At 43.7% G+C, this 19,715-nt stretch overlaps 1 protein-coding gene across 3 annotated transcripts; it reads right to left on the bottom strand.

The window, feature by feature from the left end:
- Positions 1–1,256: 1,256 nt before the first annotated feature.
- Positions 1,257–16,952, bottom strand: UFL1 (UFM1 specific ligase 1). Of its 3 annotated transcripts, none has more exons than XM_068160405.1 (19): positions 16,847–16,952; positions 16,073–16,218; positions 15,082–15,110; positions 14,238–14,335; positions 13,144–13,258; positions 12,125–12,255; positions 11,363–11,421; positions 9,863–10,009; positions 8,230–8,405; positions 7,361–7,540; positions 6,894–7,014; positions 6,355–6,480; positions 5,908–6,028; positions 5,061–5,224; positions 3,942–4,072; positions 3,719–3,799; positions 2,909–2,994; positions 2,316–2,496; positions 1,257–1,682 (listed from the first exon to the last, which is right to left on the bottom strand). In XM_068160405.1, the coding sequence occupies exons 1-19, from the start codon at positions 16,921–16,923 to the stop codon at positions 1,473–1,475; spliced, it is 2,379 nt and encodes a 792-aa protein (XP_068016506.1). In that variant the 5' UTR covers positions 16,924–16,952; the 3' UTR covers positions 1,257–1,472. The 3 variants fall into 3 exon arrangements, with proteins under 3 accessions (XP_068016506.1, XP_068016507.1, XP_068016508.1); XM_068160406.1 differs by having other exon boundaries at positions 6,355–6,477; positions 16,847–16,951; XM_068160407.1 differs by lacking the exons at positions 15,082–15,110; positions 16,847–16,952 and having other exon boundaries at positions 16,073–16,136.
- Positions 16,953–19,715: the final 2,763 nt, after the last annotated feature.

Here is a 19,715-nt window from a genome sequence, read left to right as displayed (position 1 = left end):
TGCACACAGCAGTGCTTGCACAGAGAGCAGTGCTTGCACACAGCTGTGCTTGCAGAGAGCAGTGCTTGCAGAGAGAGCAGTGCTTGCACACAGCAGTGCTTGCACAGAGAGCAGTGCTTGCACACAGCAGTGCTTGCACACAGCAGCACTTGCACAGAGAGCAGTGCTTGCACACAGCAGTGCTTGCACAGAGAGCAGCGCTTGCACAGAGAGCAGTGCTTGCACACAGCAGTGCTTGCACAGAGAGCAGTGCTTGCAAAGAATTTGCTTTCATCCAGCATTAAAGAATTTTTGCAAGAATGTGTAAATTATATTTTTAGTGAAAAGTGAAACCTGCTTTTATGAAAAGAATGAAATGACACAGAAGAAACCACTGGGTGTTACTGAAGTAAGGGAACTATAATATTTCCAGTTTGAAAATGATCTTAATAGCAAGCCAGAAGTGTATCTGGCATACACTAATTCTGTCATTAACAGAGCCACAACTCTATTTTACACATTCTTCCACTTCCCTGAAGACATGAAGTACAGCTCTTGTGAAAATAAGGCTGGTAAAAAACTAGAGGGAAACACTTTAGCCAGTACTCTGGTCTGTGAAGTGTATGTAGAAAGATCACCAACTAAATTCTTTGCAAGACACTGAGGGTAAACACCAGCAGGGAGCTGGCAGAACACAAGTGCTTCCAACTGCTGTGGGAGCTCAGCTCAGTAGGCAGTGAGTGCCCTGGGTGAGCACATGGACATGTGACACACGGCAGGGGCAGCAGGACCCATCCACTCCCCAAGGGGTGTCACCTGCCTGCATGGCAAGTTTTCAGTGAGCAGTTGCCACGGATGTGGACAGGACAGGTGCAGAGCAGAGTGTGTTGAAGTCCATCAGCACACTCAGCAGCCCACAGTGGCACCAGGTCACCTCATGCTGAGCAACTTGCACCAGCACCCAGTGCTGTCACTGCTGTGGCCTGGAGAGCAGAAGCTGAAAACATTCACTCATGATGTCCAAAAGCAAGCATGGCCTTTCCCTGGCACACTATCAGGTATCCTACATTTCAAAAGCAGCATCTGAAATGAAACTACACAGGCTTACACCTATGCAATCCTCAGACCACTGCAACCCCCAACCAGAGAAGACAAGCTGTAAGCTTGTTTGTGTGTGTAACAGAACAGAGTTCCCTGAACAAGAACCATTACTCAAGGCCTCACATGAGGAAGACAACTAAACCCCAATAATGTAATAGCCCAAGTGCCTACAACTGTGCTGTGTCACATCCACCTTTAATGGTGCTCCACACTGCAGCAGTACACAACAAAACTGCTTCTGCCTCCAGCACAGCTGTGCTCTCTGGAGGTGATCTGCAATTGTTAAAAGCCAAATATTGAAGTCTGTCAAGCATCTTCTGCTGTACTTCCCTCCAGGGTTACAAGAATAACATCTGGCTGTAGCACAGGTGTGGATGCACTGAACGCCACTTCTATTCTTCTGTCACAGAAGACTTCCTAGGTCTGAGGACAAGATCTTTGACAGAGGTGGTGATTTCCTGGAGCTCTTTCCGAACAGCATCTTCCTCCTGCTCTTTCAGGTTATTTGCTGTGTCACCATCTCCATGTTCAGCTTTCTTAGTCTGGCTAATCAATTGTTTCACTACTAATCCCTGGTATTTGACTAACAGAGAATGCTGATCCTGAGGGGTAAGAAGAGAACAAAACAAAGCAATGTCAGTATTCCCCAGAAGGCAGACAGACCTTTAATCAACATTTTTTAAAAGTATTCTTCCACTCTTGCCTGAAGAGGGTTGGTGATAAACAAACACATTTCCATCAAGCTGTTTAGCAACTTAAATTCTGAGAGAGATTAAAAGTGGCAGAAAAATTGAAGTGCAGGAAGAACAGGACAGTTAAGCCCTGAAGCAGGAGAGCAATGCAGTTATTCAACATCAGCAGTTTGAGCAGCTCAGAATACAGAGTATTCTTCCTTCCAGAGAAGTGGCTCTCTCTTTAACACTTAATGAGAAAAGTTTAAAACACAACCATGCTCCAGCTGGTAGGAAAGGAGAGTGTAAAGATTCTCAGTTACAAGAACTATAACATCTCCCAACACAGAGCTGTCTCTGTGGACAAAGGCAGAAGCTGCAGCACTAACAGCAGAGTGATCCCTGGAACATAGCACAGGGAAACTGAGCAGTCTGTACATAAAGCACTGGCCAGAGATGGAGCACTCAGGTGCCGCCTCATGCAGCACAAGCAGTGTAAGGCACAACTGTGATGTTCTGTCACAGAAAGAAGGCTGGCTCCCCATGAAGAGCCTGGAAGGATACCTCTGGGATCTTGCCACTTAGGAAATTTATGATCTGTGGTACTGATCTTCCTGGTGCATGAAGCATGCAGTGGGTTGAAAACTGAAATAAGAGAACTGATGTCAGGTGCAGAACAAGAGCTGGATCTTCTGTGACCTTTAGCTGTTCCATCAGAGCCTGTCTGTGCTGAAACAGGACTTGCCTACGGAAGAGGAGTACAGGATATGAAAACATTTCTCATTCTGTCTTACAGCAGCTGGTCACAGACTCTAAACCATACCTAATTTTGATTAATTCTGCTTTTCTCCTCTGACTGACTATTTCCTTCTGTGAAACTCCACCTGGAGGAACACCAAAGAGCTAGCAGTGGTGCAGCTCAGCTTTTGCAAGGCTATGCTGCAGTGAGCAGTGAGCCCAGCTGATTAGCTAAGGATGAGCTCCACCCTCCTCCCTCTGCCAGGGGACCAGACCTGCCTGATGCTGTACTGTTCAGTGAAAGGCTGCCCCCTCACTTACACATGGTGTGACTGCCACCAACCTGACACCTAACATCTGTCCAGCAACAGGGCTACCTTCCACAGACTGTGTGCACAGAATACAGGAAATTAAGGTACCTTTCCTTCTTTTTGTCTCCTTTTTTCACCATCAGATCACAAATATCCACTGCAGAATCAAGGCATGACAGAAAATCTTCTACACTCTGTTACAAATGATAGAAATATTTCATCTGTGTTAGTAGGTTATAAAAAAGTTAAACCACTCTTCTCAATCACACTAACAGCTGGCTGTGAACATATCTGGAGCAAGCCATAGAAGGAGGGGGCAAGAAAAAAGTATTTAGCAGTTCAGTAGTTCATATCCTTAAACACTGAAAAATCGATGGTCCCTTAGCCCCAAGAACAGAACTACAAAGGGAACACAGCTGCTGCAACTATCCACAGGTGTGGTTTCTCTTAGGAAACTTCACTATGGCCTTTTGCATAAAAGAATTGATGTATCCATGTCCTTTGTACTTAGACTGCCATTATCTGAAATTTTTTTCAAATAGCTAGGGTTTTTCTAGTGCAGAAGTACATGGGAGAACAATCAGAAACTTCAGGAACAAAACACAAGAGACATCAATCACTTGTAACTGCAGATTCTCTCTGATTTTACTTCTCTCCCCTGCACACAGAAGATTGCTGGATTCTGTCTGGAAGCAAACACCTAGCGGCCATCAGAGGCACCATGTCAGGTCAGCTTTCCACCTTTCACAAGTCACAGATCTGAAGTGCACTCACTCCCACTTACACACATTCAAAAGACTATTCTGCCCTCATCCCTCGCAGCAGCTGCAGTTCTGTGCTGCACTACAGATGCCAGCTGTTTCTTAGGACTGTCTAAGCAGAACAGAACACCTGAACTCTGACTCTGGATCACTGTACCTTGCCATTCAGAGATGTGTGCAGTTTAGATAAAGGACCCTTGGTGTCTTCTGGCAATTTACCTAAAATCCTGGACCGGACCTGCACAGGACACGAATGGAAACAATATGTAAGGTTCATTTCCATTTTAGCTGCAGGCATATTTCAACAGAAGATAATGAAATATTAAATAAACATCACTAAGCTACTTGGGTCTGCTAAAAAGGAACTATTATCTGCATACCTCACTCGTGATTGTAGAATAATTTTCTGTTGTCATCATTGAATCAGAGGCTAGGAAGTTGAAAATCAGATTTGTAATGTCTGTACAGACAGTCTTCAGCAGGTGTTTGGCAAGGTTAGTCTGAGTCTCATCTGTTTAAAGAAAAAAGTAATTAGAAGTAACTTATTATAGTTATCTGATTCCTATGCAGTTATCACAGCACTTCCTGACATGTGGACTCCATCAATCACAAGTAGTATGAGAAAGCTGTCCAGAGGCTTGAAACTAACATCCCTCCTTTGCAGCTGCTTATGGAACACTCCTTTGCGACACAGCTGCGTACCAGCACTGCAGTGCACTGCGAGCAGCTCCAAGGAGTATCTGAGGAAGCAGCAAGTTGGTCTCTGCACAGCCCTCCTGAACCACTGACAAACGGCCACTGTTACACATCAGCAAGTGAGAAATGTGCTAAGGGCATCTGCAGGTCAAGCAGTGAAACAGAGAGGCAGGAACAGGCTAAGCCTTAAACAGTAGAATGTCAGGAAAAAGGGCCCAGAGAATACATTACAAGAAACAGCAGAGAATTCCAGAAATGGGTAGAGTGTTTTCCTAATGCTATTTTACTGGCAAATACAGGTAGTTGAAGAACACATCTTACAAAGTATTCCACTGCAAAACTATTCTGCACATTTTGAAAACTAATCTGCACCTCTTTTCTGTACCAAACCTAGAAGAGGCTTTCAGGGGAGCTCCTTGGAAGCAAGCAGCATTTGGTTTTGTCACAGGTGACAGAATGAAGAAAGCTTTACAATATATGGTTGGGGATTTTTAGTTGTTTTTTTTTTCCCTGACACTTGAAACTGGGAAGGGATGCAAACACCTTGGAAGGAAGGACAAGAATCCACTATTGTCTCGACAGAAGACACAGCAGCCTGTGGACATGAACTAAAGGACATGTTTCAGCGTTTCACTCAGTGTCCTGAGCAGTGCATGCCAGCATTAGCTCAGCTCTAAGCACTGCAGACACTGCTCTTTGTCCTTTTTAAACTGCTGCTCTTCTTTGACCTTGGATGTAGATTCTGGATAGCTTCCCCATCCCTGAAGCAGTATATGAATAGTTTTCAGTATGGGTTTATGTACCTGTGAAGTGCTTTGCTCCCTTTTCAAACAGCCGGATGTTGCTGTACAGGTTTGAGAACTCTTCCTGCAACTCCTTCAGTGTCTGCCTCCTGTTAGCCCCAGAGGAGGATGTGGAGGACGTCAAGACAGAACGCACAACCTCCTGGTAAGTTTTTGTTAAAGGTCTTAGGAGAGGGAAGAAAGGAGAAAAAAGGAATGTAAACCAACGTCTGAAACTGTAAAAGGTTTTCCCAAGTATACCAGCAGCAGAGCAAGCTGCTTCGCTGTACAGTAAGTAAAGAGAAGGCAAATGCCATAGAACAGTGTGATACATAAAAAGCAATTCCAAGTACTAGGAAAGGAAAATGCACTTTTGTGACTGCAGAACTACTGCTGGTTGCAGAATGTATGGTATGCAAATACTTGCCAAGGTTTTCACTCATGACAAACCCTAAACAGGAACAAGAAGGAAGACACAGACTTCCAGACGCAACAGTCCGCAAACTGTCAGGGGTCAGACCAATGACAGCTGTAAGAGGGAAGACTTAAGCTGCACTAAACCAGCAAAGAGCCTTCTAAAGATGAAGCTGCACTCCCAAGTTTGGCTTGGGCTGTTACAGTCCTGTCATGCCCTTTTTGCCCTGGACACACATATTCACACCCTCTCTCTAGAGTGTTACAAGCTAGTCATCTCGAATTCCTCATCACTGTGAGCATGGCTCTCTAATACACAGGCAAGGATGTAACACAGAGCTGTATGGAAGAAGAGTGCTGTGGGTCACTTCCAGCAGCACAACCTTCTTTCTAAGCAAGCAAACAGACTGAAGTGGATCACAAACTTTCTAAGCTTCTGAATTACAGGAATTACCTTATGAGATGTTCAGCAAGGTTTGTAATTAGCTCTTCAGGGCAATCCTGCTTGTGGGACCTCAGAACATCCTCAATTTCCTCTTGCGACAGGAAAGGGAACTCTGGTTGCTTATTCCTACCTGCAGGACATTCCACATTCAAATAGAAAACATTTGATTTGGTTTTGCTGTAGCTGTTCTGTGGCATGAGATGCTGAAATGTCTCCCTGTCCAAACCTCCACAGAAGGAACGCATCATCAGCAATGCAAGACAAAGGGACAGCTACACAGGACAGTCAGATTTCCCAAGTGAGAACTTGACAGACTTTCTCTCCTGATCACTTTTCAGTTATTTTCTGTAGCAGACAACTTAAGCAGTATAGTGGGATGTGCATTTTTAGCAAGTGGAAAGGCAAGTGCTAAAACGATGTCAGCACAAGCAGAGCGCCCACAGCGGAGTGACAAACCTGTGCTCGTTGCTTGTGACTCTTCGTCGCTGTCAGCATCCCTTCTGCCCTTCTTCTTGGTTTTCTTTATCTTGATCTCTCTGGCATTGCCACCTCCTCCTGCTCTCACACTGCCACTGCCCTCTGCTGGGAAACCATTTGCTTAGTACACAGGGAAGTCCAAGCACTTGAAAGGTTTGCAGCATTTTGGTGATTCATCTGTTACTGTGATCATGCTGAAGTCAAAAAGGTACCACAACCTAACTCTAAACAAACCCTCTCACATATACCCCAGAGTCTCAGCCCATGAGTCAAAGCTGTGTTGATGCTGATGTCCTGAAGAAACAGAAATACTGATCACACCCACACCTACAGCAGGATGTTAAGAAATGGAAGGATTTTTTCTTAGAATTGGACTGAAGGCAACTAATGGACTACAAAATACAGCAACTTTTTGTCTGAGTATTTCCAAGGCTGAACAAGCCCTTTCAGTTTCTTTGTTTTTTTCTGGTTTTGAGGGTTTCTTGTTTTCTTTTGCTTAAGCTCAACACCTGTCTTACCTGTTGCTTTCTTTCGTCTTTCATCCTTTTTGTCTTTTTTACCAGCACATGAATTCTCTAAACCAGAAGCCTGTTTTAAATCTTCTTCAGTGATTAAATTAACAGGGCTGTTTTTCATTTCCTGAAATGAAGAACATGCACTTGGCAGCAAAAACATCAATACAGAATCATTTAAGCCATTTGGTCAGTCTTAACTATACCAATGTAACGCTGCTTTCCAAGTGCAACACGTGGAAACACATTTATTTTTCTCTTCAAAATTCAGCCTCTGATCCTCTCTCAGTGTGAGCAAAACTGAATACACCTTAACCGCACTGGTTACAGACAGAGACTTTGTCTGCATTTTAGCCTTTCTTCTCAAGCTGTTTCTGCTGAGATGTAAGGAGAAGGTAACAGCAAACAGTCACAGGTAACTATACTCCAACAGCCACCACAGACTGCCCCTTGGCCAGTGAAAGGATCTGTACCTTCTCAGCTTTCTGCTGCATCCTGTCAGAGAAGAGCTCAGCACAGCTGCTCACAAATCTCTCGCTGACCACAATGGTGTCACTGAAAACTAAACTTGAGGAATTCTTGATTAAAGATCTCATCACTTGCTGAAGCAAAATCCCAACATCTTCTACTGACAAGGAGCTGGGCAGAAGAGTCTAGGGTAGAGAAAATCACAACCATTTAAATAACATAATCTATTCAAGAATGGACAGGCACTTCTGTGTGGATAATCCACAGGAAGCCCACTTGGCACCTGTTAACTGTTCAGAATTTACTGTACTTTTAAAATCAAACAAGCAATTCATGAGTAAATGCTATTTTAATTCTCCTATCATCCCCAATCAACACTGCTCTAGAATATGCCTTACTTCTGGGAAAGCACATGGCAATTTCTTCAAAATAAAGCCCAACAGAGACAGTGATGCCAACCAAAACAGCACCAGACCTCCTTACACACAACAGTTTAGTGCTGTAAGGCCCAAAACTGGGATTGAGACAGGACAAAACTGCCAAAATTCCTCTGCTTTCTGAAACTGTCACAAGAGCTCAGTTTAAACTTCTCTTCAAAAAGTCCTTAGGAATCCATTGCTCATCAGCAGGATGTATCAGCACTCCTGGAAGGAAAGCTAAGTGCTGGGTATCTATCAACCAAGACTGCTATGTCCTTCCCTCCTTTTGATCACACCAAGTTAAAGGCCTTTTTACTTGTCTTTTTAGTTCAATATTCTTCTTTGAGAACATGAAATTTTCATTATACATATGTGCAGTTTCAATAAAGCATCATTTGACACAAAGACAAAACGAAGTAAGTCAATCCAGCAAGAACAACCAAAAGGATTCTTACTGCAACATCTATCCAGCTTCCGGAGCTGATGGCTTCCTCTACAGAGGCTTCAACTTGATCCACAATTTCTTGGCCAACACAAGCTGCTCTCAGAAATAGGAGTTGTGAGGATTTGTATCTTTTTTTAATGTAGGCTGCTGGGTCTGGGATGCCGAGTCTGTACAATGCATCGAACTCTAGGGAAGAGGCAGATGTCTGTCACATTTAGGTACCTTCACATCCATACAGCAATGCGGTGGGCAATGGTTGGGAGAGCAGCAAACAAAGCGTCGCACACCAATTTTATACAAGTAGAAGCAGCCTCAACTGATGCTGACCTAGAACTTAGTTCAGTACAAGCTACACCTAAACACGGATGTAGCCTGAAAGGAGGTTGTATGGAGGTGTGTGTTGCTTTCTTCTCACAAGTAGCAAGTGATAGGACAATAGGAAATGGCCTCAAGTTGCACCAGGGGAGGTTTAGGTTGGATGTTAGGAAAAATTTCTTCACCAAAAGGATTGTGAGGCATTGGAGCAGCCTGCCTGGAGTCCCCATCACTGCAGGTATTTGGAAGCTGTGGAGATGTGGTGCTGAGGGACGTGGTTTAGTGGTGACCTAGCAGGGCTGGGTTAAGGGCTGACTTGATGATCTCAGAGGTCTTTCTCAACTTAAGCGATTCTATCATACTATAGTTAGCAGAAATGTGAAGATCAAGTCATGGACATGACTTTGGTCTGAGTTTGGGGGAAAACGTTTTTTTTTTCAGATTCTGATACCATTCCTTTATCTTTGCAATTAGAGGTTTTCAAAGCACTCTAATAGAACATGAACAATATTTACCATACCTGCAATGCCAAACTGCTTGGTTTTCAAAAGGTAGTTGTAGAACCATGCAGTGCCTCAGAGCAAAGCATTGCAACTGTTTGGCAGTTTATACTTAGAGGTTCTGAAAACATTCAGACTTTGACGCTCGGCCAAGCAACCTTACAGAAACATTTAAAACTACTGGAGTAAACCACACTGAACCTTTCCAAGCTGCAAGACTGCTATTTAGGGACTGGCCCTTTGGGACCATAAGGGTACATTCCTCTGTTTATTCAGGTCCACATTTTCCCACAGCTGCTGTCCTAAAACACCATCATCCAGCATTGCTCATGAGTTACACTTGTTTGGATTCAAATCAGGACATCAGTGCTGCCTACTCCAGTTCTGCAAATCTCGTTTGGAGAAGCCTCTCCCCCTGCACTGCATGCTTGGCTATCTGGGCTGCTAGTGGGAACAGTCTGGCTGTAATCTGGACATCTGGACACCTGGAATGACACCCCAACCATGTGGATCAAATATGATCATCTGAAGAGTGTACAACGAGCAGTCTAAGAAACATCTTCAGCACAGTACAAAAAGTGGCATTTGGAACCCCATCAGAAAGTTACTGTTGATCAGTATGGTTCTTTCTGCCAAACATGGCAGCTGGTGACAGCAACACATCATTACAGGCAGGACAGCCTTGGAGCAAAGGAGTATCAGCTACTGCATTGCTGTGCACTTCCTCTGGTCAGGCTTCGCTCCAGACAAAAGCTATACTAGGGTAAGATCAACGACCTAAACTAGCTTTGGAACAAGATTTTATCTAGGAGAACACAGAGTAGTTACCTAAGTAGCCATTCTGCTTGAAAAAGGAATCCACCCAGTTGCTCTGTGTCCTGGCATAGATGTCTGGAACAAACACAGCCTTATCCTGTCTCCCACCAATCACAGTGCCTTTGAGACGACCGGCGTTAACGAGCTCTTCCAGCACAGCTACAGGAACAGAGGAAGTGAAGCAACATTTTCTACTTCAATGTATCTATTAATCAAAACACAGCAACTGTTTGGTTTATTCTTTTTTCCCAGCCATCAGTTGTTTGTGCTAGTTGCATTGAAACATTTCTGAGTTCTATCAATTACTTTCAAGACTTCCAAAAACATCTCGATAAAAGCTCTGGAAATCATCTTTCAGAACAATGGATCACAATGGCAGGGCCACAGCACTTTATTAGACATATCTCTGGACAGCCCAAGCTTTTCACTTGGAAAAATGTCATAGAAGACTCTTTCTCTGGCCAGGCAATAAAATGTATGATATTTTTGTAATCATGCCTTCTTGGAAGCCACCCCTTGCATGTTAACCAGATAGAAAAAAGAGAGATCTGAACATCTGAATATGACCTGAAAAGCTGCTACCCAAACTGCAGTGTTCCTACAATGCAGTTTGGAAAGTCTTCCTTTTAATCTATTACACCTGCACTTCACGTTCCATCACCAGGAGCAAACTCAAATGTAAAAGTGGAGTGTTTATATGATTTTATGCAAATGCCAAGATTTTAATTCTCAGTGGATAAGCTTGTCAGAATGAACAAGGCATTAAGCAGAGAGACAGTACAGTGGAGCTGAAGTGTGCGATGATCTGAATGCAAAATGACCCAATCAAAAAGGAAAGAAATATTAACTTTCATGAGAAGAAATAGAAAAGCATTCTGAAGACCAGCAGCACTTGGCCAGCCACCACACAAGACTAATTATGCCTGAACAACATTTTGGACAGGAGCAGGAGCAGGTAGGCAAAGAAAAGCTGACGTGAGAAATGATTGAGTACAGCAGTTGGACAGAAACCTTTCTGCATTTCTGTGGAAAGAACTGTGAAAAATAAAAGCAAACAGTTTAAGGACATGATTTATCTCTCAACATAGAAAAACATTTAACTAAGAGCATAACAAAAGCTCTGCCTCTGCTATCAGACAGAAAAGTCAGTAAACAAAATCCAGAGCAGTTAATGTCATTTGGCTACATAAAATCTGTCCCCTTTTATGTGCTACACTGATAAAACTGCTGGTAGCTAGGGGCAAAAACCAAAACAGATGACAAAATAAGTACTGTACTTGCATCACTCTGCCCCAGAGGGACTTCAGGAGGGTGTGCTTTCACTGCTCTAGGTACAGACAACATAATTTCAACTATGGATAGCACAAAAGGGGTAACACTTTCAACAGCAGCATGTTCTTTACTCCAGAACTAAGGCCATGCACTAGACTGCTTCTCTGAAAGCACACCTCTAATAATGAAGAGCCTATGAACTGACTAACAAAAATACAAACCAGTCTGAATGAAACTCACAGTAAAGTAAATGCTCTTGAAATCCATAACGAGTGATCAAGTTACTTACAGGTGTGGGCCTTGGAAAAAAAGAACAATAAAGCAATGTAAGTTAATGACCTGAATCTAAGGCAGAAAACCTAGAAATAAGAGGTTACTCCAGACGGGCGAAACTATGTAGAATGATAGAACCACAGAATGGCTCAGGTTGGAAGGGACCTCAGAGATCATCTGTGCCAACCTCCCCGTCATGGGCAGGGTTAATATCTTAACTCCAGGGTACTACAGAGGTGTTTAACACAGCTGACAAGGTTTTAACTCTGAATTACTACCAAATTATGTCTTGTAACACAGCCATGGTCATTACAGTACAGAAACCTCAGCTGTCCCAAGTTCTCTTCAAACAAACCGACACAGGTTGCCAATTTAATAAGAAACAATTATCTATAATCATATGGGGGGGGTAGAAATCAATATGTAATGGACTGGAGAGTGGTGGAATGACAATGAGGATAGTCTCCTGACAAATGAAGTAACTACTGATGAACATTTTCTTCAGCCACACAGTGTTTATGGTAGGTCACTGTAGCTGTTCTCCCTTCAAAACCAGGTTCCTATTTAAAAAAGTGAGTCTAACAGAACTAAGTATTTCACCCCAGCAACTGAACTACACTTGAAGAAACCTATCCAGAGGTTTTTATTTTCTCTTCAATTACAAGTGACTGTGGTCCATAAAGAGCTGAGGTAAAACTCTGACTGTGTGGCTGCAGTGGTACAACTCACCGAGTAATGGCCGTGAAGAGCCCACGGATACGTGCACGGTGCCGGGACATAAAGGCCTCTGTGAAAATCACCCCACGGTTCTCCTGGTCCAGTTGTCCATGGATGATTCTCCCCAAACGTCTGGATAATGCCTGGAAACAGAAGCTGGCATGACTGCTGGAACTGCATTAATAATGCTAAACAAGAATTAAACAAAAAGTCTTTACTAACAGGTTGGCAAATCAGCTAGGGGATAGATGTTGAAAGAAACCTCTGCCCCAGAAAGAACTATGGTCTGGAGATGTACCGTGAAAACAGATTTAACCCTTGCGTTCACAAAATATTGCCCACAAAACAGAGAGGAAGCATGCAGTAATTTCTGTGTGCTAGCAGTGCTTTTGTAGCAGCTGATCATGCAACTAACATGGGGGCAGTCTGCTCAGAAATGCAGTCAGCCAGGCTGTCTGTATGGCAGACTGACACACTAGGCTGGTATCCAGTATGACCATTCACCTAACATATGCCACAGGATTACACTTGGAAAAAAAGAAAATCCAACCAATGAAATCAACAATGCCATGAGAATTCCTTCCAATCCTTTTGAACACTACACCAGCCACTAACAAAGGTACACAGGTTTTGTTTCCACTCTGAATGTCTCGTTTCAAAAGCTAGAAACAAACATTTGTGTCATCTTTGCTGAATAAACTGGAAAGTTTCTGCCACTGTATTTTTGCTTCCTGGGCAACTAATGACACTGCTAAAATTATTCCTGTCTTTAATATGTCAAACATGAATCTTATCCATCTCTAACGTGATTAACGCTGATCTGTTCCTAACAGCTACAAAGGCTCTGAAGAGCTTTCACTCAGTAGTGAAATGGCAAACATTAACCACAGTTACCCTGCAGCCTTTATGCAGTTAACACTTTTTGGCTGTTGGACAAGCAGCTGATCACAATGAAAGCCATGGGTGTTGCACAGGGAACAGAAGGGGAGCTCAATCAATTCCACATTGGCTAGGCTGGTGGCTTGCATCACCTGTATGAGGAAGTCTCCCGGCAGGTCGTATGCCTTGCACAGATCCGACACTGTCACCTGCCCAGTTTCCTGTAGCTTATCATTTATTTCTTCTGCTAATTGATCCAGGTAACTCCTTTGTTAAAAACAAGAAAAAAACCCACCACATTAAGTGCAGATTTCAAGTCAACCTGTTAGCCATATACTGAATTATCAACTGACCTGGCATTACACCCCTTCCTGTTTACAGAAAGCCCCAGAAGCTATTTTAGATGCACACAGGAGAATAATGGCTGTGAAAATGTGGGGCTTTGCAACAGGCTGCCAGACAGGCAGCTAGTGCTGAAACTGGCCATGTATCAGCTTGTAGGAAACTGCCATCAAGTAGAAGCAGGAAAACATGTCAGTGAGACTTAGAAATGGGCTTTAGTGAGCAAGATAGGTCTTAATTACTTCAAGTGAGCCAGGAACTTCACATTCTTTGCCAAGAATAAATCCTGCAGTGCAATGTTAGCGCGCCGAATGCTATGAAGTAACTTAACTCACACATCTCAGTCTTGTGAGGTGAAGCAAGATGTAGGAGAAAGGACCATCTAATCAACTAAACCATGGCTCTGAGTGCCTCATCCAGGCTCTTCCTAAACACCTCCAGTGATGGGAGCTGTTCAAGAAACCTGTGGCCATGGCACCTGGGGACACCATTTGACAGCCATGGTGGTTGATGCTTGGACTCGATGATCTCAGAGGTCTTTACCAACCCAAACAATTCTATGAGTCTATTCTATGAGTCTATAAGCAGCTCTGTCACTAGCTAAGGCAAAGAGCAAAGGCACAGAGTAAATGAGATCTGGCTGCTGGACAGACACTGGGTAAGAAAGGGAACCTCTTAAGCATAAGACGCTGGGCAGAGACATTCAGTAAGGCCTTTGCTGCAAGGACTTACTGGTTCTGAGGTGGACTTCACTTGCCATGTAGAGAAGAGGCACCAATCACCACCAAGCAGCAAGCCAAGAGAAATGCATTTCCCTTCAGAAGGAACAAAGGCTGGCCATCACTTCCAGCCTGAGTCTTACAGGAAGGATGTGACTGACTTACAGTGCTCCTGGAGTACTCACTCATTTATCAGCTGCCCCAGTACAAGCTGAACAGTTTTTTCAGATTTAACAATGTCATTAGCTTTGTTTTCAATGTGCAGAAGGTCCACATTTATGACCTAAAAAAACCAACAAAACTTCCTATCAGAACTTTAAATTGAACTCTCAAACATTGAGATATTATCCTTACACATGCCTATGTCTTGAGGAAAGCTGCTTTTATACTCTTGCATACACATGCAGTTGTTTGTGGTTTGGAGTAGGGCAGCAAAGCTTTACGGGGAAAGAGGTCTCTTTTGCTACTGTCAGAAGGTTAAAAGAATCTTCTAAAATTAAAAAATGCCAGAAAGTGACCAACAGAACAGACTAAATTAACTTCCAGAAAGGTTTTCAGATTCCAAGTAACTTTACTCGAGCCAGAAGGGAAAATTAGTCACAGAGGAAGACTACTGGAAGACAAAGATTACTCCAGTAATCATGAGATTAATGAAGGAAGAGGGAAGATCCAGAGGCATGCAAAGTTAATTATGCATGCTCCTGCTGCTTTTAATTTAAATGGGAAACATATTTCTTTTGTTTGCCTCCACTTAGTTTGCAAAGGAAGAGTTCAGGAAGAAGATCTGTGCATTTCAGTGGTGCTTTCAGAGGTTGTAGACCATCATTAGGAAGAGAGGAGCTTTCAGTAAAGCAGTAAATGGATGGATGAAGTAATCTGCAGCACTCTGACATGAACTACCAACTCTTCAAAAAGTTTGTTCTCTTGAAAAAACAATTTTCCTGGAGTATAACTGATGAACTTCACATTTACAATAAACATGGTGAAGAAAAGAAAGACTTATATAGCTTTTTATGACTAAAGCATTACCTGTTGTAAGTCAACAATGTTTATTCGACCTTCAAAGAAAAGTACAAATACAATTTTAGTACAGAAACCATGTTTGAACAGAGTTAGAATACAGCACAGTCCATTGTGTACAAAACAGTTTCTGCATTTCTTTTTGTAGACCAACTCACCCCCCCAGTGTCCAATCCCAGAAATTAGATGTGCCATAATATATCCTGTACTTTTCTACCCCATGGCCATGCTGACAACCCAGTACAGACATTCCTGAAGCAAAGATCACCATGCAAATTCCCTCTCAATTAATTTTTTTGCCTCGATGCTGATATGGATTTGACCACAAGTCACAAACCAAAGACTGCCAAGCCTTTGCATGATGCTACTAACATACCCCAGCAACTCTGCATTTGACCCAAGCTATCACACTCATGTGATACACCACAGCAGAACACAAGCTGGGCCACATTTGTGGCAGTCACAAGAACATGACTGATCTCTATGAACATCATAAGGTTAATTCTCCAACCATGCTGTGGAATACACTTCTAAGCATCTCTAAATATAGCACACTGTCTTCTCACTGAACCCCCAGAAAAGGGCAGTTTGAAGTGGGTTTGCTTCCTCAGAGAGTCAAGTCAGATCTTTCAGAACAGATGGTTCTTCATGCTGGTAAAGAGGTGACTTGCCAGTGACAATTTTAAAAAATCACATGAAAGGAGGATGATTTGGCAACTCTGGGTCAAGGTCAAACATCTGGGACAGACAGTTAACCATACTAAAATGCCAGACTTCCTTCAAAGGGCTAACGTATCTTGATATGCTTACCTAAAAGCTTACCACAGATTTGAGGTGAAAATAAAACAGCAGTAGGTGGGTTAATGTGTAGATGAGGCAATCAGGAGCACGCTCAGGTTCTTTGCAAGATATGGGAAACTTCAGAACATTTTCAAATGCTTCCTGTGGTTTTCAAAACCAACTCCCAAATCCAGTGGAAGAAACCAGGCACCACACTTACCACCACAAACGTGCAGCTCATCTCGTATCTCCTTGCTGATCTGGGCTGGAGTGACATACTCTTTGCCATCAAGAGTGTGCACAACCTCCAGCTGCTTTTCTGCAATCAGCTTAGTGACAATTTCTATGCAGTTACGTTCCGACAACCTATGGACAATGCAATCAGTTATTCTAAGCAAGCACTTGCTAGAATTATCTTTAAATTGATCTTTCAAAAATACTAAACAATGAAGCACAATGCATATTACTTGCTGGTCTGTGTACCTACTGCTGCTCAAATCATCCTCTTAGGGGATTACTCCTCTGAAACAATTTTTACTCTTTGCCTGCACAGCCTGTCAGCACCCTTTCTGCGGTTAGAAAGCACCTGCCGGTGAATTTAGGGCTGCTGCTGCTTACAGAATCCGTACTCTTGTATTTTAGGTTGGCTTGTGGGTTGCTCAACAACGCATAAGGAAGAGACAGCACTGAAGCTGAGACGATGTTTACCAGCTTGAATTTAACGCCGATGCAATTTCGTGGACCCCCATATACTCGGGGGGTCCCCTTCACGATTCACAAGCACTAACACTCGGTCCAGCGCCAGCCAAAGCGGGTTTGCGGAGGAGCAGAGCTGGCTGAACCGCCAGGACACGGCTGTGCCAGGATCGAGGCCATCGCACAACCGGCCCCGGAGCCGAAGGCCGGGGGAGCATGGCCCAAGGCGCGGAGGCGGGTGCCAGCAGACGGCCCTGCGGTTCTAAGCAGCAGCGGGTATCGAGGCCGCACTGCTCACCTGTGGGCCACCTCGGCAAACTGCGCCCGCTGGAAATCGGCCGCCAGGCGCCGAATCTCGTCCCAGGCAGCCGCCATCGCCGCCTCGCCGCGACACGTCAGCCCTCGCGGGGCAGACTACTGGCAGCGAGCGAGGACAAAATTCCTCGCGGCGGCCGAGGTCCGCAGCACCACCTGCCGAGCGGGAGCTGTACTTGGACTGCTGGGCCACGACATAGGCGTCCTTAAACGGGAGAGCAAAATAAATAATTAATTGACTGGTTAAATAAATAAATAAAGAGCGAGAACCACTTTCCCTAGGCAGTTTCCCCGTTCTCTCATTTGCTGAGGTAATCAGAGACGCCTCTGGGATACAGTTGTCTCCTTCTGCCACACTCCACCCCCCCACCCCCACCCCCCGGCGTTTTCTGCACATTTCAAACAGTGAAATGCACACTCAGACCGGAAGTCCATGGAATAAAGGATTAACAAGAGACTAGGCAATTAGTATAAGATTAAGCAACTGCCTATTTTTATGCTGTTGTAGAAAAGAAGTTTGATCAGAGTAGTCTGACCAGTTTTGGTGACAGGTATCCAGAACACGGGGGCAAAAAGAGACCAAATTCTCCCATACTCTACAGGATATAAATAAAATAGTTATGAATGGGTGAGCAGAATTTGTTGCACTTCCTTTCAGATTCATATGATCTAGAAGACTGTCTGATTTCCTCTGCAGAAGAGAAAGCTGGCTTGAATGTTATGGCAGATGCAACAAAATTGCCAATCCACTGGCCTCTTTGGCAAAAGCACAACGTGAGTCCTTTCCAGGCTGCTTGTGCCCAGGCTACTGGCAGCGTGTGCAATGCAAATAGATGCAGGCTGTTCACTGCAATTCATCTGCAGGCAGAAGGACTGCAGACCAGCCTATCACCGGGAGCACGGCCGTGTTCAGAGCTCAGTGGAACTAAAAGGGGAAAGGAAAGGATGGTAAGGTTAAGTTGGAAAACAACAGCAGCTGAGTGTGGAGAAGCAATTACAATGTTGGGATGGGAGAAAGAAATAGGAAATGTCTCCATCATATTCTATTGCTTGTCCCAATTCAGCTTGTTAAAAGCTTCACAACAAGGTATTACCCTGTAACCAGTGGTTCTTACCCCTAACTGAAATCTATAATCCCATTACAAATGCATCTGGACACATTTAATCAAACCATATCCTGTTATGCAAATTGAGATCCAAGTTCATAGCTCATTCATCCAGCTCATTTGGCTGAATGTTAGGAACAAGTTCTTCATAGAAAGAGTTATTGCCCATTGGAATGGGCTGCCCAGAGAGGTGGTGGAGTCACCATCACTGGAGGTGTTTAGGAAAAGACTTGATGGGGTGCTTGGTGCCATAATTTAGTTGATTAGATAGTGTTGGATGATAGGTTGGACCCAATGATCTCAAAGATCTCTTTCAACCTGGTTAATTCTATTCTATTCTATTCTATTCTATTCTATTCTATTCTATTCTATTCTATTCTATTCTATTCTATTCTATTCCTAAACTAATTACACACAGTCTGAGAGTCCAGGCACTGAATTAGGTATCTTGCAGCAAATGCTGCCAGCTTCCTCAGGTTAGCTGAGAAACTGAGCTGCTGCTGTTTGCAATTTCTAAAGCATAGCAGGATAGATCATTTTCAAGGCTGCCTTGGATTTCCAGTCAGGCTACCATATGGAGATGCTTTGTCTTTGCAGTATTCTACAGGTGAAGAGAGAGAAGCTTAAATAAAGTTTCCTTAAGAATTTCTTGAAAATTGGCAGGGCTTTTCATCAAAATTGAAGGCAAGGCTGCTCAATCAGAACATCTCTTAGTCTGCTGAGCATTGTTTTGCAGAGCTGGAAACCAAACTGAAAATAAATGGGTTTTTTTACATATTCTGATAAATGAACACAGAACAGCAGCTCTGACTTGCTTTCCCATGCTAAGTTCCACTGTTCCACCTTTCAGTGTAAGATATGATTTTGTTTGTTGCAGATCTAAGGAAAACACAAAGCCCAGGTTTAAGATTGCCTGCTTCTTGCTTGTCTGCCCTTTCACCTTTTCCTGCCACATACTTCCCTAAACACCAACCCCTCGCTCTGCTTTGGATGGCCACACACACGCAGTAATTCTGCTGTCACCCTTGCTGTCAGCACCAGAGCGCTGGGCTGTGGGTGGCAGCCCCTGTGGGTGGATAGTGGATGTTTGTGCTAAACTGCTCAGTTCCAAAATGCCTCAAGCCACGGCCACTGTAGACTTCCTTTATGCTCTTCTTCATCCTTGCTTCGATCCTATCAAGTCATCACCGTGTTCAGAGAACTCTCATCACGGGTCAGAAGACACTCCTTTACAGTAGCCTGAGGCACAGAGGAGGGAGAACAGCACAGGGTGCTGGGGCATCCTCGTCTGAAACAGAATAGGTGATGCTTGTGTAGAAAAAGTACATTTTTACTGCTGTCATAAAAGGTGGGGTGCATCTCTGAGCCTTGGATCCTCAGCTGTGGTGCCTTCTCAGGATTATAAAAGACATGGGGCATATCTTTGCAAGCCTTTTACACTACACTACTCAGGGGCTTTTCTAGCTGCCCTTGTTTAAGTGTGATGGAAATGAAGGAGGGTTAGAAAATGTATGTGGACTGTCTTTGCACAATATAACCCACAGTCCTGATGTCAGATTGGACAGGTGGATATTGATCTCCTCCAAGAAAGACACTTAGGAAATGTGTGCAGGATTAAGCTGATTGAGACTGCAGAAACAGGGATCACATTCCATGAAAAGCTTTTTCTTGGCTGGGAAGAAACTGTCCATTTCCTTTTAGCTCTTACAAGTATCTGGTTAATCTGTTGTGGAACCAGGTCTGACC

The sequence above is a fragment of the Melanerpes formicivorus genome, unplaced genomic scaffold (genome assembly GCF_026170545.1).
Source record: "Melanerpes formicivorus ecotype bairdi unplaced genomic scaffold, bMelFor1.0.p_v2 SCAF_50, whole genome shotgun sequence".
In the NCBI taxonomy this organism is placed as follows: domain Eukaryota; kingdom Metazoa; phylum Chordata; class Aves; order Piciformes; family Picidae; genus Melanerpes; species Melanerpes formicivorus.
The sequence above is the reverse complement of the archived record's forward strand: the minus strand, read 5'-3'. Positions and strand labels throughout refer to the sequence as shown.